A 23,862-nucleotide genomic window follows, 5' to 3' on the forward strand; every position below is an offset into this window, starting at 1 on the left:
AATCTTAGATTTCGCTACTTACAGTCTTTGGTTTCATGTGAGAAATGTCAAAGGCATCTGTTACCTGTTATATGGGAACAAAGTTTCATTCCATCTAAATAGCCTAAAAATGAGGAAATTATACAAAAGATTATAAAGAAATAATGTAAATAAACCAAAGATCGTATGCTCTGATTTGTTATTGAGACAAATATCTTTTTTTAATTACCTCTCACTGTCATGGTTCTAACTGTAGGTTTTTATAGTCTCCTTTTTCATCGACCTTCTTCCTGCCACCTTTCTTTCCTCCTAGCAAACTGTTCCAGTCTCTGGAAGTCCCAAAGAGTCTTCTTCCACTAACTAGTATGTGGCTAGGTAAATCATTTGCCCTTTTAATCTATAAAGTAAGGAAATTCACTTAAAATGATCACTAAGGTTCTTTCCAACTTCGTAATTCTAGGATCTTGATACTAAATTTTGTTTTTATTCTGAGTTAATATCAAAAGGAATGTAATTAGGATAAAATATTCCAGATGATAGGGCTTTTGGTTGCAGAGTAAATCACACTTTCTCTTTTACCTTTTATCACTTTTAAAACTTGGGCAAATTTTTTTAGACAGAATCTAATGAAATCATCTGTAAGATTTACTACCGATTGCTTGGCTGTGAGTGAAATAAAAAATTGGTAGGTGATTTAGTAGTATTTGCATTCGACAATTTTTAAAATAGTCTGATTTATAAATACAAATGTATTCAAAATTGTTGGTAAAGCAATTTGTTGCGTCTTAGGAAAATAAATACTATGCCAGCTTATGTACATATGATTGTAAAACCTAGTGAAGAAATGCCAGTTTGTATACTAAAGTTTGGTATCTCGCTCATTCAATAAACTTTATACTTTTTAGTGGCGAGTAAGAAAAGAAGCTATGATGGGTCTGGCTCAGCTTTATAAGAAATACTGCCTTCATGGTGAAGCGGGAAAGGAAGCTGCAGAGAAAGTCAGCTGGATAAAAGACAAACTTTTGCATATTTATTATCAGAATAGCATCGATGACAAGTGAGTCTGACATGTTGGTAGAATGGTTGAATATAAAAGTGCTTTTAATTTTTTGACATATAATATACTTTTTAATTTTTTAATTTCTAAATTTGGAAATCACTTTCTGCCCATTTATACGTTCTATGTTTAAATAAGACTCTGGCACAAATTGTCAAGTAGCATCATTAGTGAAGTAGTTATGGACTTTGGAGTCAGACCAGAGACCAAATGTTCATTCTGCCCCTTATTAGATGTGTGCTTCTGCACAGCTGACCTCTGTGCACCTTGGTTTTTTCTAAAAAGTAATAATAAAGCTTTCCATGCAAGATGGTCATGTGGATTAAATAAAAAATGAACGTAAAGCTCCCTAACCCAATGCCTATCAATATGGGACTATTCAGTAACTGCTAGTTATTATTTTTACTTTTTTGCGACACTGTAAGTATCAATAGAGGAAGTGCTATGGTGTTTTTTTATTGAGGTATAATTGACACATAACATTAATTTCAGGTTTATAAACATAATGATTCTATATCTGTATATATTGGGAAAAGATCACCACAGTATGTCAACTTAACATCCATCCCCATATTTAGTTACAAAATTTTTTTTCTTGTGTTAAGGACTTACATTGTTTTCATTTTTTGAATGTTACTTGTAATTCTATATTGGGTTGTAGTAATGATTTTGGTTTTTGCAAAGTACTTTGCAATGTTTTATAGAATTAGACTGATTATTTCAGCATCACTGGCTGTGTATTTCATTGATTAATGAGGATTTCTTGTATTGACTTATTCTAATGGTTCTGGATAATAAATATAAGCTTAGCAAGAAGGTTATTCCAGTATCATTAAGGAATTTAAACTGTGGAGAGAAGAGAGATCAGATGTGCACAGGAAAAGCTAAATTTTCAGGAAGTGATATGAAGGAAGATCCCCCTGATTTTATTAAACGACGACATGGGAAAGGAGTTGGATTGTAATTGGAGGAAATTAATGTTTTTGTGTGTGTGTGTGTTAGGGTTTTTTTGGTTTTGGATTTGGGTTTTTTGTTTTGTTTTTTTGAGAATTAGCTGTTCTTGATCGTAGCTTTATATGTAGTGTTAAGTAATTTCCTATACCTCAGGACTGATGAAGAATAGCTGGAACAGCCTAGCAGCACCCTGTGTTTAGGGGTAACATATAACCCTTTTAGAACAAATGTTCCATACTGACAAAAAGTAAAGCCACAAATAGCAACCACAGCTCTAAATTTTAAAATAACTATACTCCAGGGTGCCTGCCTGTCTCAGTCAGTAGAGCACGCAACTTGTGATTTCATGAGTTCAAGCCCCACGTTGGGCATAGAGATTACTCAGAAACAAAACAAAACAAAACCAACAATCAGATAAAAACCATACTCCAAGGAAAGGAACCGGTCACCTACTAATCTTTTCCATTGTATTTACACACATAGGTCTGGTATCTTTGCATGAGATGGTTAAAATATAAAAGGGCTGTTGCATCTGAAAAAAACCAGAATAATTGTTATTGGGATTTTTTTGTTTCATAGACTGTTGGTAGAGAAAATCTTTGCACAGTATCTTGTCCCCCACAACCTGGAAACAGAAGAGAGAATGAAATGCTTGTATTACTTATATGCTAGTTTGGATCCAAATGCTGTCAAGTAAGTTACTTTTTAAATGATTGTTTGGAGTTAAAGATTTTGTAAAATTACCTTATCTAATTGTTGATAGGGTTGTTGCTTCTTCTAGTTGAATCAAAAACCTCAGGGGCGCCTGGGTGTCTCAGTCAGTAGGGTCCGACTCCTGATTTTGGCTCAGATTTTGCGACAGTCTGGGCATGGAGCTTGATTAAGATTCTCTCTCTTTGCCCCCCCCCACACCCCCCCGCACTCACACATGCTTTCAAGAAAGAAAGAACCTTAGATAAATGTTTATACAGAAAAATTTATAAGTTTAGATAAATTAAAAGCAAAAAATATTCCTATATGCATAGACATATTTGGCAACTGAGTCAGTAATACCGTTTCAGGGATTCAAAGAAATCCCCATGTCAAAATTACTTTTGTCTACCTATTCACAGGGATCTAAATTACACTATTGGAGCTTTACAGTACTAATCCTAAGAACTAAATACGGCTTCTTAATCAGAAAAGTATATTGAGATCACCTCTGTATAGAATGACCATGTGATTGGTTGTCTGAACCGGGATATTTTTGAAACTGAAAGGCACTATTAATATTTTTGATCAGGCAATTGGCCTAAACTTTAACTGTCCCAGGCCAACTAGGATGTGTGGTCACTCCACTGTAATAAAGCTTTTTAAAAAAGTAAACACGTCCTGTCACTCACTAAGAATTCTGATTCTTCTGAAAAGAACCTCAGCTTGTGTGTGTGTGTATATTATATTTTATGTATTTGTTTTTTAACTTTCATGTAATTTCAGCCTTACAGAGAAGTTGCGGAAATAGTACAAAGCATTTTACCCAGATTCAGCATTTGCTTTATCAGTTTGCCATTTGCATATACTTTTTCTTTACATAAATATTTTCTTCTGAACCATGTGAGAGTAATTTGCAGACGTTAGATCCCTTTACCCCTAAATATTTCAGTGTATATTCCCTAAGAACAAGGATATTCTCTTATATGACCAGAGTACTCCTATCAAGAGATTTAACATTGATACAATATTATTGACTAATGTGTATTTAAGTTTCCTCAGTTGTTCCAGTAATGTGCTTTATGTTTTTTTTTTTCCTTTATGGGATTACAGATTGTATATTTCATTGTCATGTCTCTAGTTTCTTAATTTGGAGCCATTCCTCGGTCTTTGTCTTTTACAACTTTGATGTTTGGGAAAGAGTATTGCATGGTCCAGTTCAATTTTGTAGAATATTTCCTCAGTTGGGGTTCATCCAGTGTTTCCTCATTAGATTGGGATTATGCATTTTCAGCAGAAATTCAACAGCGGTAACTTTGTATCCTTAGTGTATTATATTAGGAGGCGTTAGCCATCATTTTTTTTTAATTTTGCAGGGGTGATTCCTAATGCTCACCCTACGTAGTAAATCCCTAGCCTAAGGTTTTGGTCTCTTTATATTTCAAAATATTGGCAAATAATACTCCAACATAGACTAATGTCTCAGAGATCCCTTTGGGCACCTGGAATTATGGACTGGGTTTGTGAGAGAAGAAAATCTGCTTTCATGGAGAGAAAGAAGTGTAGAATAATAAACACACTCAAGTTAAATTTGGTGTCTTGAATCTACATCATTTCTAAGAAGTTTATTTCTATAGCCCTTCATGAATACCTCTTAGCCTGCCATGAAAATGCCTTTATGATCTGATCCTTTTCTACAGTATGTTCCAGCTTCCTAATGCTACTTCATTCACACTCTTTGCTCCAAATCTGTACAAAAGAGTTTTTTAAGTTACCTATCCCAGGTATTTTGATGACATTTTATCTTTTTTTTTGTACCAGAACATTCTAGTTTCCTCTGCTTAGAATGTCTTTCAGTCCCCGGACGCCTGGGTGGCTCAGTCTCCCCTTGGCTCAGGTCATGATCTAAGGGTCCTGGGTTCAAGCCCCACGTTTGGCTCCCCGCCCAGCAGGGAGTCTGCTTCTCCCTCTCTGCCCCTCCCCCCAGCTCATGGTCAAGCTTTCTCTTTCTCTCTCTCTCTCAAATAAAATCTTTTCTAAAAAAAAATGTCTTTCAGTCCCCATTTACCTAGAAAGATCCTATTCATCCTCCTAAACTTCTCAAATATTTTCTCTTATAAAAAGTCTTTTTTATTTACTACTTTAAACTGACCTGTCTTAATCCTATAAATAAGTGCTGGTGCTTAAAATTTTAGGTAGATGTAGAAGCATGGTGATCTATCCCATGCAACAAGAAAAGTAGTAAAGTTGAATAATTACCAGATTGTTATATTACATATTTTTTTCATATTTATAACTTTATTAACAGAGCTCTCAATGAAATGTGGAAGTGTCAGAACATGCTTAGAAGTCATGTACGAGAACTATTGGATTTGCACAAGCAACCTACAGTAGGTTCATGATTTGTTTAAATTAATAGTTTGTTATGGTCATTATTCAGTTTTTATGTAGTTACATATAACGAAGCAAGTAAAAACTATTTCAAGTGTTTTCCAAATGTCAGTTACACATAATTCTCTAGTTTTCCAAGCTAAATTTTAACTGTAAATGAATATAACAAAATCTTCTTTTCTCGCATGAACAAAGAAATGGTAATTTCTAGTTTATCATTTCAGATACTACGAATTTACACATGGTTCATCAATTTTCAAATAATTAGAATTAAACATCAAGATAAAATTTTTATGAGAAATCATGATTTTTTTTACTCCATGATTTTGGGTCCTTCAGTGTAGTCAGTATCAAATTTAGGTACCAATTCTATAAATATGGCAAAGTCAAATTAACAAAAAAAATTTTGCCCAGTGTCTTCTGGAAAATGGGGGGAAAGAAACTTGAATAATTTCTTAATATACTTCTAAGTGTGTTTGCTACTAGAATAAGTGTTCTTAACTAGGAAATTAGAGACAGAGACCCTTCAAGGGTCTATTGATGCTAAAGCAAGGGTTGGCAAAATTTTTTGTAAATGATCAGATTGTAAAAACTTAGGCTTTACCAGCCATAAAGTCTAGTGAACTGTTCAACTCTGCCTTTATAAAATTGCAAAAGCAGTCATAGATAATATGTAAGTGAACGAATGTGACTGTTTCTCCAAAATTTGAACAATAACAGATGGTCCATAGGACCATAGTTTACCAATTTCTGATCCAAATTATTCAAATTTCATACAAATTTAATAATAAGGTAATAACTTTATTGTGCTGTCCATACAGAATTACTTTTTGGGAGGCAGGTTATTTAAGTAATAGACCACAAAATAGTTAATAGAACTATTCAGGAAGAAGTTTTTTTCTACTCGTCACATTTTTAGTTAATTTTCTTTGATGTATGGTTTCACAGTAATTTTGATATGATAATTGTTTCAATTATCTTCAGTTCAGTCTGGTGGCTGGTGTGTGGTGTTTTTTGGTTTGGTTTGGTTCTTTTTTTTTTTCCTTTAAAAATGTGTAATTGGATTTTCTTACAGAAATTTGGTAGCAAATATGACTTCTTTTGTTTTTGTTTTAAATTTCAGTCAGAGGCTAACTGTTCTGCCATGTTTGGAAAACTGATGACCATAGCAAGTAAGTTTGTTTATTCACTCCATATGTATATAATAAACATCAAAACAGACAATTTACATAATGGGACTGTCAATTTAATACTAAGTAAGAGAAAATAATCCTCTTAATTTTATTTCTAAGAACCAGTTAGGCTGATTGTTTTTTGACAGCTCAGCATAATTTTTAAGACAGCTTGCTTTTAGTTTAGTATAGTAGTTTTTATTTTATAATACTGATTCTCTTTCAATTTTGTAGAGAATTTGCCTGACCCTGGGAAAGCACAAGATTTTGTGAAGAAATTTAACCAGGTTCTCGGTGATGATGAGAAATTGCGGTCTCAGCTGGAGTTATTAATCAGCCCAACCTGTTCGTGCAAACAGGCAGATGTTTGTGTGGTTAGTAAATTATACTTCTACATGTGTTCTTTTAGCTTTGTTTGTTGAAATTTATATTTCATTAAAGTCTGCTTTACATAAATTATTTGTGTTAATTTAACAATATTGTGAACTCTAAATTACCCAGGAGTATATCTGTGGTCAGTTTAGCTCTCTTACCACTGTTTAACCAAATTCCAGGAAAAACACTAGAGAACTAAGCCAGGGAGTTTGGTCCTAGGAATTGAGCAAAACAGTATGCTTTATATTTAGCAGACGTTTGTTAAGTAAATAGAATTTTCTAAATGCTTATGTGTGTATGCATTTTCTTCACTCATGTATTAGCATGGAAATAACCCTTATCAATAAATTAGCAACAGTTACATTGCCATATATGCATTTATAGATAAGGTAATTCCTTTTTAGGCTTTTGTCTTCATTCTATTCCTGGATTCTTTATTTTATAGAAAACCAGTATTCATTGAAAATATCAGGAAGGAAAACTTCATCCATTCATTTATACAGCATTTTATGAGAGTTTTGTGTTTGAATTTCAGCTATACCATTTACTACCAGTGTGACCTTTAGTAAGTTCTTCAATATTTTGTAGCTTCATTTTTCTCATCTATAAACGTTAAAAAACTCATAGGATTGTTAGAAGATTTTGTGTGTGTATCTGTGTATATATATCCTAATACCTGGCCCAGCACTGCCCTTTAGGATTTAAATTGTATTTCTGTGGTATTACAGATGTTACAACCGTTGTGTTTGGGACCAGGCTTACAGAGCTGAATAAGAGAAAAGAAAATTATTTCAGATATTTATGTCTAACTTTGTTCTAAAAAGAATTAGAGTGCAATAATTATTTGTGTGTTAAAGGGATGAGGACTATAATAGATGTATATACAAAGTGGTCTGAGAGCATGGAATAGTTCTTTTTTTTTTACTCATTCTAGGGATATTAGGTCTCTAAGTGGATTTAAAAAAAAGGATTAGGAAGAGAAGAGGGGAAGCTAATTTAGGGAAGAGAAGAGTGGACTCTTCTCTTGGGTCTAGGGATGAGGATATGCCAAGTGCTGGGTGGTTTGCTGAAAACAGTTAAAGGTTGCATTTATGTCTTTGGCATTTAGGATTCTAGTTCCAGAGTACCGTGTCCTACAGGGTCTCTACTAATATAATTGGGTCATAGAATGAAATATTTTGAAAAGACCTTAGAAATAGTTGGTTTAGAGGCACTTGAGTGGCTCAGTCAGTTAAACGTCCAGCTCTTGATTTCGGCCCAGCTCATGATCTCAGAGTCATGAGATGGAGCCCCATGTCGGGCTCAGCGCTCAATACAGAGTCCTCTTGAGATTCTCTTTCTCTCTCACTCTCCCTCTGTGCCTCCCCTGGCTTACACGCGTATACTTGCTCACTCACTCTCGCTCTCTCAAATAAATAAAATCTTTAAAAAAAAGAGTTGGTTTAACCACCTCATTTTACAAATAAAGACATTGGATTTTAAGGTTTCTCGTCCAGTATTTTATAGCTGGTGATAGTGGCTGACCTGCAGGTAGCGTCTCAATCTCATAGGTCCTCAGTAGTGTTTTTTGTATACATTCCATTATTTGTAGGAAGATCCAGTACAAACTGAGTACTGCTCAATAAATGACCTTGAGAAAGAACAATCAAGTGGTGTTTTTGGTCTGAGAAGACAGAAATTGAGTGTGAGTTTGGGAAAATGGCAATAACATGAATTCCTAATATTTGTCAGACCATAAATACCTAAGAGTTTCCAAATCCAAAAAGTATATGCAAAACAGATGTTTGTAACCAAAATATCTCAGGATGAATACCACAGCCATGCAGTGCAGCCAATCAGCACTCCTGATTTTAGCAACCAAGAAAGTAGAGATGAGGACCACAGTTGCACTGGAAAGAGCATGGTAATGATACCTTTTTGCAGGGGCGGGGGGGGCGGTATTCTGAAGATATTTTAAGTAATGGTCCACAGAATAACTAATAGAATTCTATTCTAGAAGAAAAAATTTCTGCTATTCATGTTTTTTAGTTTATTTTATTTGGTGGATGTTTCACAGTAATTTCTGGCTTTTACATTAGCATTGTGTAGTCTGAGCACATTATTTAACATTATGTATTCTTGAGTATACAATAGGATTTATAGTACCCTTTAAACACTCAGGAAAATGACCGCTGTTAGAAGAGTTTTTGCTGTTTTCCAGAATATCTGTATCATTTTGTCTTTCTCCGCAAGGGCTGCTGGTACTAGTTATATATACCCTCTAGTATCACATCCCTCTTTTCCTGACAGTTTCATTCTGAAGTTGAAGAAAAGAATAAAGAAGAAGTATGCAAACATAAAATTTAGTTTCTGTCGCTCTATGTAGCTTTCATTCTTTCTCTGAGAGTCCCTCTCTGTCCCCTGCTAATGTGTATATACTACCACTTCCTTTTTTTCTAAATGACAGTCACTTCTCAAGAGGTGAGCATTACTCATTAACAGAATTTGTGGGAATGGAGATCAAATACTTTGAGCAAGGAATAACAATAGACACATACTGTGGATTAATACATATATACATGATGCTATAGTTAAGAGAGGATGAGCAGTCTATTATGCTATGTGCCGAATAGATTTGCTTTTCCTTTGGACTTCAGGTTTTGAGTTTCCACACCTTGGTCCTAGAGAAGGATCACATATTTGCCATAGCATGAGCTCTGCTTGCTATTTTTTGCTCTAACACCTCCCTATGACCTAAATTTCAAGATTTTCCAAGAAGTTTATTAATTGAGCATTTGAGAGTGTCCTAGGTTTGAATTTCAGCTAGACCATTTTTTGCCATTGTGACTGTTAGTTACTCAATATTTCTGAGCTTCCTTTTCTTCATCTATAAATATTATCAACCTCATAATATGTTAGAATAATATAAGATAAAATTTTATGTATGACCTAATACAAGACCCCTTGCACTGCCCTATAAGATGTAAATGAAAAGTAATTCTTGTGGTATTACATATGTATGACAAACACTAGGAATTCTTAAAATAAGTAGAGAGGGATCCTTAATCTCCATCTTTTTAACAGTCTCAAAGTGATGATGATACAAGTCATTCATGGACCACACCTTAAAAAATCCTTCCCTACAAGGTTATCTGAATATGCATTGTATCTTCTGAAGGCCAAATTTTGGGTTGTCCCATGATCAAGTCTACACCATTATAGTTCACTGTGTAATTTAGTAAATTGTATTATACATGGTCTCTCATGCGGTTGCAGTTTAGATGACAGAAGCAGGCAAATATTTCAATAGAGAATACAGAGTGGTAAGTATTCTGATAGAATCATGCACTTTGGTAACACAAAGGAACAGCAGCCGTCCAAGGCAGGGGTGGAAATGGGAATAGCTTATTGTAGAACAAGTGATTCCTGAATCGAATCTTAAAGGATGAGTAGGGATTAGACCACTACATCAAGAATGACAACTTGAGTGATTGGTTATCAGAGAAGATGTTTGAAGGGTAGAAGATAACGATGTGTGGCCTCACAGCAGTTGTGTTTAGAAATCTGAAATTTAAGACTGGTTGGTATATATTAGCATACGTATAGTTCCTGGAGGAGGTAGAGAAGAAAAGAACGAAAGGGGAGAGAGATGCTAACTTACGCTATTTACTAACAATCATCAAGTGCTTCCTGTTTTCTTTTCATTTAACCTTTCTATGGTTCAGTGAGAATGATATAAGGTGTGATGTGATTTATAGTAAGAAATATATATTGGGTCTTTGTCCCCCATTTCTGGCACAGAACTAAAACTCATCCTAAGTCCTGAGAGTTGCAACAGTGTCTTTTGTTATGTTAATGAGGTGCCTTTGGGAGCTCAGCTAAGGGTGGGGACTGGTTCCCTGTGTAGCCAATCACATGATTAGAGGATTAGAACTGTCAATCTACCCTCTGACATCTGGGAAGGGGAGAGGGGCTGGAAATTGAGTTCAGTCACCAGTTGCCAGTGATTTGATCATCAAACCCATGTAGTGAAGCCTCCATTAAAAACTTAAAAAAGACAAGATTCAGAGAGGCTTCCGGGTCGGTGGACATGTGGAGATTGGGGGTGAGGGACAGGCTCACAGAGGGAATGGGAGTTCCCTGTCCTTGCCACATACCTTGCCCTGTGTATCTCTTCCATCTGGCTGTTCCTTAGTTCTATATCCTTTTATAATAAACCAGTAATCTGGTAAGTAAATTTTGCTCTGAGTTCTGTGAGTTGCTCTAGCAAGTTCATCAGACCCAAGGAAGGAGGGGGTTGTGGGAATCTAGATTTACAGCTGGTTGGTCAGGAGTATAAGTAACAACCTAGGCTTACAACTGATGTCTGGGGGTTTGGGAGGAAGCAGTCTCTTAAGACCGAACTCTTAACCTGTGGGAACTGATGCTGCCTTGGGGTAGACAGTGTCAGAATTGAGCTGAATTGTAGGACATCAAGAATTGCTTATTGGTGGGGGAAACCCACCACACACACACACACACACACACACACACACACACACACACACACACGAACCAAAAACAACAGATCACTGTAACATGAAAGTTAAACCTTTAGAAACTGCTTCTTGTGAGAAATTGCTTTATCTAGTTTATTGTTTTCAGCTACAAAAAATATTGATAATGTTAAATCCTCTTAGGAGACATTTTGATTAGGAAAACAACAGAAGTATATGAGAGGGAACACTGTATGTGAAAGAATACTATTTTTTTAACAAATGTTTTTATTGTCAAAATGAGAAAGGAAAAATGTATGAAGAACAAAGGATATATAGATGCAGAATTTTTAAGCTATTTTTGTAGTAACAAAATTAATAAATTATAAGCGTGTTAAAATAGGGATTGGGGCACCTAGGTGGCTCAGTCGGTTAAGCTTCGGCTCAGGTCATGATCTCAGAGTCCTGGGATAGAGCTCTACCTCTAGCTCCTTGCTCAGTGGGGAGTCAGCTTGTCCCCCTGCCCCTCCCCCTACTTGTTCTTGCACGCATGCGCTCTCAAAAAAAAAATTTTTTTTTTTAGATTTTATTTATTTGACAGAGAGACACAGCGAGAGAGGGAACACAAGTAGGGGGGAGTGGGAGAGGGAGAAGCAGGCTTCCCACAGAGCAGGAATCACGATGCGGGGCTTGATCCCAGGACCCTGGGATCCTGAGCCGAAGGCAGATCCTTAACCACTGAGCCACCCAGGCGCCCCTCAAATAAAATCTTTAAAAAAAAATAGGGACTATTTCTTTATTTCCTTGATACTCCATAAGGGTGCTTAATTTACTAAACAATTTATGTAATTAGTAAATATCAGTAGTAGTATGAATCTACAGTGTTACCATATCGATGAGAAATTTTGGAAATACTGTCAGGGATGCAGAAAGAATTTTCTTTTTTCTTTTCTGCTGTCACTTTCTAAAAGGATTACAAATGATTACTTCTGTTTGAAGGTTTGTCAGCTACTTTTCAGTTATAAAATTTCTTGTTTATGCGTTGGAAGTATGTGTGGGTATTTTTTTTTCTTGTGTAAAAAAAAAGGAAACTGTTGACTTGTCGCTACAAACTAATTAGTTGGTTTTTGTTGTCACAAACTAATTTGGCTTGCTGCTTATCCCCAGTATCACTTAAGATTATCACATGTAGTTGTTATGAGAGAGTACCTAAATATTGCATACATAAAATATTGTTATGAGGGATTACCTAAATGTAAGGTTATATTGGAATACAAAAATGTCAGGTTTTAAAAGTTAATTGTGTTGGGCGCCTCAGTGGTTCAGTTGGGTAAGATCTGACTCTTGATCTCAGTTCAAGTCTTGATCTCAGGGTCATAAGTTCAAGCCCCATATTGGGCTCCACGATGGGCATGGAGCCTACTTTAAAATAAAAGTTCATTGTGTCTAGTGTTATTGTTTATGTACATAGGTGTATTTTATAATGTTATTACTGATTAGATAATTAGGAATTATTCTTTTTCCCTTTAACATTTCCTTTATTTTTTTCTACTGTGACTGTCTCTCCTAATGCCTAGTTTTTCCTTTTTTAGTAGTCTATTCCAAAGTACTGACTGTATAGTTTGTCTAGCAATTTTCCAATAGATTTGTTATTAAGTGATCACTGACTTTATCTTAGGTTAAAGCAACTAAATTTTATACTAGGGATGGAAAAATCCCCTTTTGGGGAGACCTGCACAAAATAAGTTTGATTTCAAAAGATAGTAACATACTTAAATTCAGATTTAAAATGTGTACCTGTTGGTTAGAGCAAAGTATGTAAGGACTGAGCACTGGCTAAAATACTTTTATTATCTCAAATGCTAAAATTTTGCTCAGTTAATTACAGCTTGCAAAATAGGCACCTCTTAATGACTAAAAAGTTTTTCTGAGACTTACACTCTATTAACAAACATGGATGGTATCTAATTTAAAATTGGTTTTATAGTTAATTCGTGTCAGGATGTCACTGAAACTACAGTAGAAATATTTTCTTTTTTCCCTTGTCCCTCTGAACATATATCACTAATGTTTTTTTTCTTTTTTTCATGAAAAGAGTACATGAAATGACTTATTTGTTATTGCTTTATAGTTTGGAAAGCACTTTTAATGTGCTTTATCTTATCAGCCAAGATTTACATTTACTCATCACAGATATTCAGTTAAAAGCATTGTTATTAAACTTCTTTCCCTAATGCCCAGCACTTTGTAAATTTAACCTTGTCTTTGGGAGAATTAGGTTCTATAATCATTAAGTCCTAATATGTTCTTTAGAAATTCCATCAATAATGTGTTTTCTTTGTAGGAGATATTTGATGTAATACCACTGTGTTTGAAATCAACTATGTTCTTCCAGAACTAAAAAAACTTTATAATTACATACTTATGAATCTTTCCCTCTTTTAAAAAAACAAATCATTAACTGAAATAAAATATTATGACATTGTTATGAAATAAACTAATAAACATTAGTTTGAAATAAATTTTGAAATAAACTAATAAGACATACCCATGAAAGTATAAATTTTTAACTTTTTGGAAGTAGAGCATTAAAAAAGATTGTTTACTAATCAATAACTTCATGGGAGAAATAGGAGACAGGCGTAAATTATATTGTGTCATCCCCTTTCTGTTCCCCACAGTCCAGATTTTGCATTGATTACTTAATGAGTATATAATTTTAGTCAGGATCTAAAGCAGAAATTTAGTCAAGTCTAAAGCAGATTCTGCTTATTTTGAATCTTAAAATGCTTTTGATACCTATAATTATTTTTACTTTGAAAAATATGGAAGTAAATCATACTTAACGGTAAAAATCTTTCCTTTCTATAGAGAGAAATAGCTCGAAAACTTGCAAATCCTAAGCAGCCAACAAATCCTTTTCTAGAGATGGTCAAATTTCTGTTGGAAAGAATTGCACCTGTGCACATTGATTCAGAAGCCATAAGGTAAGCTAGGAAATATATTCACTCAAAAATAGAATATAATCTGAAACCACAGTGTTGTAAGTTTAAATTCTGGGTCCCTAAGAAAACCTAAAAAGGTTCCCTGTATACCTTTTTAATGGCAGAAGGATGTATCATTGAAGTTGAAAGAAGGGCCTGCTTATTTTCTAGTCTTTGGCTTACTTCAGTGCTTTTTATTTTTTTAAGGGTTCTTGTGTTTTATCTTTAGCCTATATGTGCTCATTAAAGAAATGAAGAATATTAAGACTAGAGAAAGAAGAAACTTTTACATCTATAGGCTATCAATTAGTTTTTGAGTTTTCTTAACCATTTTGATGGCCTCATAACATTCCTTTAGCATATATCACTGTTTATTTGAGATATGTGAAAACAGAATAGTATTTTGAAAAGAGCACAAGTTGCCCTTAGACTAATATAGTTTCACAACCTGTGTCTACTACATACCAGTTTTGTGGCTTTGAAAGAAGCCCAGTAATTTATCTGAAGTTTTCATTTTATTTTTAACTTCAGTATGTGTGTGATATCTCCCTGTTGGATGATTATGAGAATTAGAACACATAAAACTAAGTAGCCTGGTATAATAGATAAGCTATATGTCTTCCTTTTCATATTGGGTTATTACATAGCACTTACTGGTTCTCTCTCTCTCTCTCGTTTTGGTTTGTTTTTATTGGTTCTCTTTTTAAACAGCCTTGGATTAGGAGAGCTGGTTCTAGCTAGTTATTTCACCATATGTGAACTACTGCTTTGGTTGTATTGAAATGCCAGTTGTATTGATTTTCTAGGGCTGCCATAACAAAATACCACAGACTGGGTGACTTAAACTTAACAGAAGTTAATTTTCTCACAGTTGTGGAGGCTAGAAATTCAAGATAGGGGTGTCATGATTTCTTCTGAAGCCTCTCTCCTTGACTTGCAGATGGCCTCCTTCTCGCTGTCTCCTCGCAAGGTCTCACGTTGTCTGTGTCCTAATCTTCTCTTCATATAAGGACAATAGTCATATTGGATAATGTCCCACACATTTCACCTCATTTTTACCGTAATTATCTCTTTTAAGGCCCTCATTTCAAGTACATCACGTACTGGAGGTTAGACTTCAACATATGAATTTGGGGTACACAATTCAGCTAATAACAGCGATGTTTGTCTTTTTCCTTTTTGACTAAGAATTCCTTTTCCTTTAATTTCCTTACTTGCAAGTAAGAAAACTAAGGTTTTCAGAGAGTAAATGGTTTGTTCACAGCTGGGTAATGGCAAAAACCATAGATTGATTTATTTTTCCAAAGGATGGCAGTAATTTTTAATTCTTTTTATTTGTGTATACTTCAAACACAACGTTACATTAATTTCAGGTATACAACATAGTGATTCAACATCTCTAATGCTGTGGCTCACCACGAATATAGCTCCCATGTGTCACCATACAGTGATATTACAGTATCATGAACTATATTCCCTGTGCTGTACCTTTTATTCCCATGACTTAGTCCATAACCAGAAGCCAATATCTCCCACTCCTCTTCATTCATTTTGCCTATCCCTCCATCTCTCTTCTCTCTGGCAACCATCAGTTCTCTGTATTTATAGGTCTGATTCTGCTTTTTGTTTATTCATTTTTTTTTTTTTTTTTAGATTCCACATATGAGTAAATTATATGGCATTTGTCTTTCTCTGACTTATTTCACTTAGCATAATACCCTCTAGGTCCATCATGTTGTGCAAATGACAAGAGTTCATCCCTTTTTATGGCTGCATAATATTTGTGTGTGTGTGTGTGTGTGTGTGTGTGCATGTACTGCATCTTCTTTATCCATTCATCTATCAATGGACACTTAGGTTGTTTCCATGTCTTGACTATTACAAATAATGCTGCAGTAAACAAAGGGGTGTGTATATCTTTTCAAATTAGTGTTTTCATTTTCTTTGGGTAAATACCCAGTAGTTTTAATTATTGGATCATATGGTGTTTCTATTTTTAATTTTTTGAGGAACCTCCATACTGTTTTCCACAGTGGCCATATCATTTATATTCCCACCAGATTTATTATTTCTGATGTCAGTGTCCTTTGCTCTATGCCATTTAATTCTAATGAGGTAAATCAAGGATATAGTACATGTAGTAGTACTCTTGCCTTTGCATATTGACTTTGAAAGAGACATATAATGGCATTTGCTGTTTGTTTCCATGAAGCTTCATAGCGTTTCATTTTTTTAGTAAATTATTTAGCTAGTGGTTAATCTCCAGTCTAAAAGACCAAAAACTCAGTTTTTTCAGTAACATCATAGGTGTTAAGGCTCAGGGAAATGCACTTATGGTTAGGGTTTCTGAGAGACTAATTGTATGCAAAATTCCAATCTATTAATTTTAAGAGAAATATGTATTATGTCATATAATATTCTTTCTGTATAATCACCTCTTCATGGACTATTAAATTACAAATAGAGGGTTTATTTATTCATGTAACATACATTTAATGGAGCAGTTTGTAAAATACATTGGGTAACTGCAGAAGGTTCGTTATATAACCCAAATTGTGTGGGATGGATTTGTTGTTAGGGAAGGCTCTGAAATACATCACACATAAATGGGTAATGAAAGGTGAGTAGGAATTATGGAGGGTGGCCAGGTGAAGACTGCAGGGGGAGAGCAGCCCAGGCCACTAGCCCTGTGTCCTGGGGTAAATTATTTAAGCTGCTCTGAGCTTTAATGTCCTTCTGTTTAAAATAAGAATAATACATTACAATAACAACTGGAATTGTTGAGAGGCTTAAGAGACATGGATATATAAAACACTTAGCACAATGCTTCACACATAGTAATTACCGAATGAACATTAGTAGCTATTCTAGGAAGAAAAAATAGACAAAACAAAGGCAGAAGGAATCAAGAAGTAGTTAGAAAATTGCATGTACTTTGACCATAATGAAGGATTTTGGAAGAAAGGAATGAGGATAGTAGAAAATCATCCTAAATATAACCAATTTTTCTTTAGTGTATTTTCTCCAGACTTGTATTTATACAAATACACATATGCATGCTCCAGTTAGTTATTTGTCTTTAGATAGTGGTTGAAAGTGAGGTAATGATTGTAATAATGGTTGAAACCTCGGAGAGAGGGTAAAATTTAAAAAGAAAAGGGTGAGGACTGAATCCTAAGGAAAATTAAGAGGCTGCCAGAAGATAAGGAATTCATTGAATTCTTAAAAATTCTAACAATGTGGTATGGTGACAGATAGTAACTAGACTTATTGTCGTGACCATTTCATAATATTTATAAATACCAAATCACTATGCTCTATACCTGAAACTAACATGTCATATGACAGTTCTTCAATTAAAAAAATTTTTTTTAAGGAGACATGGTCAAAAGTGGAAGGAAAATCGGGAAGGAGTGATAACAGAAAAGAGGGACTAAAAAGGGGGGGGGGTCGCCTGGGTGGCTCAGTTGGTTAAGCGACTGCTTTCGCTTCAGGTCATGATCTGGAGTCCCGGGATTGAGTCCCACATCAGGCTCCCCGCTCAGCGGGGAGTCTCCTTCTCCCTCTGACCCTCTTCCCTCTCGTGCTCTCTGTCTCTAATTCTCTCTTTCTCAAATAAATAAAATCTTTTAAAAAAAGGAGGGGGGCGCCTGGGTGGCTCAGTCATTAAGCATCTGCCTTCAGCTAGGGTCATGATCCCAGGGTCCTGGGATCGAGCCCCGCATCGGTCTCCCTGCTCGGCAGGAAGCCTGCTTCTCCCTCTCCCTCTCCCTCTCTCATTCCCCTTGTGTTCCCTCTCTCGCTGTGTCTCTCTCTGTCAAATAAATAAAATCTTTAAAAAAAAAATAAAAATAAAAAGTGGAGGGGTCAGATGCTACCAGAAGTAAAATAGATAGTAAAAAGCATCCATTGGATTTAGAAAAGGAGAAACATCACAATGGCCAGAATAGTTTCTTTGGGGTAGCAAGGGCAAACCCACATGACCCAACTATTGAGAAGAGCTTAGGATAGTCCTTCTCAAATACACATCATGATACACAGAGAAAATGATAATATTTGAGCAGAGAAGACTGCCCAAGCCCAGAGGTGACTGGCCTAGCTCAACAGGATCCCAGTAGGTTCCACTCAGCAACCTTTAGGTATGAGAAAATCAAAGGGGATAAATACCTTGTCACACTTTGAAACTCTGCTTTAGGAGTTAAATTGAGATGTGGGACAGCCACTGTGGACAGTTTAGCTATAAAAAGTAAAGGAGAAAAATGAGATGATGGGAAGAGAGTAAACTTGAAGAAGGGTCGTCTGTTTTTTTTTAATGAAGGAATTTTGAATATTGAAATACCTTTGAGGGGTACCAGTAGAAAAGAAGAGAGGTTGAAGGTGGGAGAAGGGGAATAGAATTAAGATAGTACAACATCCCTAAAGAAGAGGAATAGAAAGAAGGAAATCTTCCCCTATGACATGAAAAAATAATAGATACAAATTAGAGGAAGTTAGAAGGTAGGGTATAGAAATTAGGTTTCACTCAAGGCCTCCATTATTCTCTATTAGGTTAAAACTAAAGTAGGTAGTCTGCTCAGTGGAAGGATTTAGACCTGAGATAGAATGGTGAAGATTTGTATCCATTGTTAACACAGCATGGAAGAGAAAGAGACACATAGAAGACTTCCCAAGCAGTTTTGAACGTGTACTTGAATTGGTAATAATCTTTTGCTGCATGATACCTCTGTGAAGTATATGGTGTATGTATTATTTCTCTCATTTAGAAATGAAAGTACTTTTACAAGAGGAAGGACTACAGTCCTGGTTTCAAGACTTGGGTCTTTTTCTTGTAGCTCAACTCATAATGGTGATGTACCCACATTATAAATGAAAAAGATTATGTCTGTCTTGTTTTGCACTATACTTTCAGGACAGACCCTAAGACTTGGTACATAATAGGTGGTCAATAAATACTTATTAAGTAAATGCATGGATGACCTCTTACAAATAATTAGATACATTTATAAATTTTTTCAAACACATTTTTAATCTTGTTAAATTCATGTATCATTTTATAGGATTTCTTCCTAATAGCTTAATTCAGAATATTTTTCTCAAATTAAAAATAACTTTTTAAAAAAGTATATAATGTCAGAGTTAAAACTTCTAAAACAAAATATGGGATGAGCAAAATAGCTTAAATGGGACATAAAAAGCACAAACAATGAAAGAAAATTAAATAATTTTTCCTTTTTGCAAGACACCGTTATGAGAAAGAAAAGTCAAGCTACAGACTGGGAGAAAAGACTTGCAAAGCATATACCTGATAAAAGATTATATCCAGAATATACAAAGTATTGTTACTACTCAGTAAGACAGACTATAAAAATGAACAGAAGATTTGAACAGACTTCACCAAGTAAGATACACAAATAGGAAATAAGCACAGAAAAAGACCATGAACATTATTACTCATTAGGGAAATATAAATTCAAATTACAATAAGAAATACCACTGCACAACCATTTGGCTAAAATTAAAGATACTGTCCATACCAAGTGTTGATGCTGTAGGAGACAGTTTGTTATAACATTAAGTAGACATATACTATTACCATACAACTCAGGAATCCCAATACTACATATTGCCTACAAGAAAAAAAAACATAAATTGCCATAAAGACATATATTTAATTGCTTATAGCAGCTTTATTTATATCTTTAAGCTAGAAATACCCTAACGTCCATCTATTGATAATTGGGTAATCATACTATGATATATCCATACAATATATACTTTTCAGCAGTAGAAAGGCATAAACTACTGATTCTACTCAATAACATGGAGGAATCTCAAAAGAATTGTCACTTAAAAAATGTCAGACACAAAATATATGAAATTCTAGAAATGGTAAAATTGTAGTGACAGAAACCAGATCAGTGATTGCCAGCATGGAGAAAGGAGATTGACGACACGGGACATAAGGCAATTTTTTGTGTGGAGATGGGAATGTTTTTATTTGTGTGTGTGTGTGTCGCACATGTATGGCTATAATCAAAAAGATGAGTTGGAGAAGATGCAAAAAAATTGTTACCCTCCTATATTGCCGGTGGGAATGTAAAATGATGGAGCTGCTATGGAAAACAGTTTGGCAGTTCCTCAAAAAGTTAAAACATAGTTACTATAGCAACCCGCAATTCCACTCCTAAATATATGTCCAAGAGAAATGAAAATATATGTCCATACCTGTATATGAATGTTTATAGCAACATTATTCATAATAGCCAAAAAAGTGGAAACAACCCAAATGTCTGTCAGTTGATGAATGGATAAATTGTCTTATATACTGGAAGGTTATTCAGGATTAAAGTGAATGAAATACTGATGCATACTACAACATGGATGAACCTTAAGAATAGTTTGCTAAGTGAAAGGAGTCACAGAAGACCATATATTGTATGATTTTATTTATATGAAATACTCAGAATAGGGAAATCTGTAGCAGGAGAAAGTAGATTAATAGATTACCAGGGCTAGAGGAGGTGCAAGTGAATAGCAGTGACTCCTGTTGGAAAGGGGTTTTTTTGGGGATGGGGAGAAATCTAAAATTAGATTGTGGTAATGGTTATACAATCCTGTGAATCTATACTAAAAACCATTGAATTACACATTTTAAATATGTGAATTATATGATATATAAATTATATTTCAGGCTACTGTTTATACACACCCCTAATTTGTTTTCTCAAAAAAAAAAGTTTTTTTAATCAATTGAAGATACAAAGATTTTTAAATTATTGTGTTAAAAAGGAAAGAAAAGTACTAAATGTGGTTTAAATTATATAGAAGATGCATCTGTGCATCTTACATATTTTGTACTTAAAATTTTTTTAATTTAAAATATGCATATTTTTCCAAAGGAAAAATGTTCACCTAAAATTTATCATTAGCTTCCATTTGTTAAATATTTGCTATATACTAGGTCATTTGCTGTAATAATTTAATGTCCCTCAAAATAAGGTAGTATTATCTTTAGTTTACTGATGAGGAAGCAGTCTCAAAACCAAAAATCACATCTGTTTTTACTTAAACTAGTATCATCTTGCTACATAGACTGATTTTTATTGACCAAGTAATATTCCATTTTGTGGTGGTTAGGTATGTTTGAAAAATTAATTCCATAATGTTGGACAATTAAATGGTTTTTTAAATTTTTATTTAAATTCTAGTTAGTTAACATACAGTGCAGTATTGGTTTCAGGAGTAGAATTTAGTGATTCATCACATATACAACATCTGGTGTTCATCACAGTAAGTGCCTTCCTTAATACCCATCACCTATCTACCCATCCCCCACCCACCTCCCTCATCAGCCCTCAGTTTGTTCTTTATCATTAAGAGTCTCTTATGGTTTGTTTCCCTCTCTTTTCTTTCTTTCTTTTCCCTTCCCATATGTTTGTCTGTTTTGTTTCTTAAATTCTATATATGAGTGAAATCATATGGTATTTGTCTTTCTCTGATTTATTTCACTTAGCATAATACACTCTAGTTCTGTCCACATCATTACAAATGGCAAGATTTCATTCTTTTTGATGGCTGAGTAATATTCTATTGTATATATGTACCACGTTTTCTTTATCCGTTCATCAGTCGATGGACATTTGGGCTCTCTCCACAGTTTGGCTCTTGTTGATAAGGCTGCTTATAAACAGGGTGCATGTGTCCCTTAGAATCTGTATTTTTGTAATTAAGTGGTTTTTTAATTGATGAGTATTTATGAATATAACATGATGCTTTTGATGAAGTGCTTCTTTGCTATGAATTTCTGGGTTGTAATTACTGATCCAGTAAATTAATTATCAGGGATTAATTTAAACATCTTTGTCCGTGTTTTGTTAACTATTTGCTTTTTGCTTTGAGTGAATTGTCATTTGTCCATTTAGCAGCTGCCCTCTATTGTTTTTCCTAAGATTGTAAATGATATCTTTATACATAGAAATCAATAGTAAATTATATTTCCAGTATGTGTCATTTAATTTTAGTTTTGTTATTTTTCAGTAGAGTTACACATGGAGTTTGGTCGGTGGTGTAGGGAGATAAACTAAAAAAAAAATCTCAGCTGTCAAATAGGGAGCAAAGTTTAAAAGTCATAAAATAACTTTTTCCTCCATGAACATATTTATATCTGATGTTTAGATTCTGTATGTATTCTGCCACAGTGCAATTAGGATACAGTTACTAATCTAGTAAGGTTACTAATTTAGATTTTCTCGTTTTAATAGTGCACTGGTAAAACTGATGAATAAATCAATAGAGGGGACAGCAGATGATGAAGAGGAGGGTGTAAGTCCAGATACAGCTATTCGTTCAGGGCTTGAACTTCTTAAGGTACTTTGAGATAATTTTGTCTCCATGCATTTCCACAGTTTTAATTTGAACTCCCTTAAGGATATGCAAGAGTTGGGCTTTATTTCACTGGAAACTATTTGAAAGATTAAACATTTGTGGTAGAAATCACAGTTTATAAAAATAATGTATGTTTTTACATTACAATAATGTAATTGTTTTACATTATAAAATAATGTTTTGGGGGTTTGTGGTTTCATCATTTGCATGCCTGTATTTAATAACATGTGCTTGTACCAGTATGTTCTAAATGATCTAGTCTTACCTTTCATCTGGAGTAGTAGGATTGCTCACAGGAATTATATAATAGCATCTGTCTGATCGGGGAATTTTTAAACAATTGCTAGTCATATATATATTCTTATGCCCAAAGAATTCAGAGAATAGAGCAATTAGTAAGAGCCAGTTCAGACAAGACTTTATGGATAAGATATGACTTAATCTAGGGGAAACACAGCATCATCAAAGAAGTTAATTCTTGGCATATTTAGGAATGTTGGGAGTCCACCCTAACCAGAGAAAAGGACTGCTTTGGGGAATAATGGGAGACAAAATTGGTTTTAGATTGTGGAATGGTGTTGGAGCAGAAAGGTATTATCGGGGTCTTTCATTCTGGCTTTTAATATGATAACAGCACTTGACAGAGCTTTCATCAGATGGAGTAAAGAGGAGAGGAAATTGAAGGCAAAAAATGTTTAGATCATTACAATATATAAGGGAGAAGAGACAAATGCGGTGGACGTGAGAAAGAAAACAGTGATGGGATTGTATTGGAATGGTCTTAAATACAATTTCATGGAAATAATTGATATGATGCTTCGTAAGAAAGATTCTAATTATATTTTTAATGAGGTTATATTTTTAAGTAGTTTTAAGAGTGAAATCCTTAAGATAAACATTTTTAATATGTTTTTTCAGTTTTTCAAATTTGATTCTCCTTTTTTCTGTAAGTAAAACTTAATAAGGTTTTATATTATCAACTTATTTAACATGTCAACATATTATCTAAATATTATCAACAAAAACCTAACCAAATGAGACAATCTCTTTACTTTATAAACCAGTAAATAAATGCTTATTGAATAAGTTAATGAAGACTATATACTCCATCCCCTGCCCCTCACTTCTCCACTTAGCCCTTATTACTGATATTATGCTATAAGTAAATTGTTCCCACTTCATGGAAAGTAAACTTTGTAGACATGTTATGTCTAACTTGCTGTACATTCCTTTGGGATAGACTGGGACTTGTGTAGGAATAATTATTTATGTTTGTAATCATGATAAAAGTTCACAGTTATGGCTTGTTTATAGCTACACCCAGTACACTTTTTGTGATGGATTCCACTTAAAATATCCCTTATAGAGTATCTTTTTGCCAGCGAAATAAAGCTGTGTTAACATTTTGTTCGCTTCACAAT

At 34.4% G+C, this 23,862-nt stretch overlaps 1 protein-coding gene across 3 annotated transcripts in view; it reads left to right on the forward strand.

Moving 5' to 3' along the window:
- The window catches only part of PDS5A (PDS5 cohesin associated factor A), a 135,052-nt gene that overhangs the window by 67,800 nt on the left and 43,390 nt on the right, over positions 1-23,862 (forward strand). For all 3 annotated transcript variants that reach the window (XM_088021198.1, XM_028087460.2, XM_028087470.2), the window contains exons 12-18: positions 885-1,036; positions 2,570-2,683; positions 4,989-5,070; positions 6,195-6,243; positions 6,478-6,617; positions 13,944-14,059; positions 22,318-22,423. In XM_088021198.1, the coding sequence (XP_087877324.1) occupies positions 885-1,036; positions 2,570-2,683; positions 4,989-5,070; positions 6,195-6,243; positions 6,478-6,617; positions 13,944-14,059; positions 22,318-22,423 (759 nt within the window). The remainder of the gene's footprint in view (positions 1-884; positions 1,037-2,569; positions 2,684-4,988; positions 5,071-6,194; positions 6,244-6,477; positions 6,618-13,943; positions 14,060-22,317; positions 22,424-23,862) is intronic.

This window comes from Eumetopias jubatus, unplaced genomic scaffold (genome assembly GCF_037043125.1).
Source record: "Eumetopias jubatus isolate StellerSeaLion01/CBP00866 unplaced genomic scaffold, mEumJub1_p1.0 scaffold_2, whole genome shotgun sequence".
NCBI lineage: Eukaryota > Metazoa > Chordata > Mammalia > Carnivora > Otariidae > Eumetopias > Eumetopias jubatus.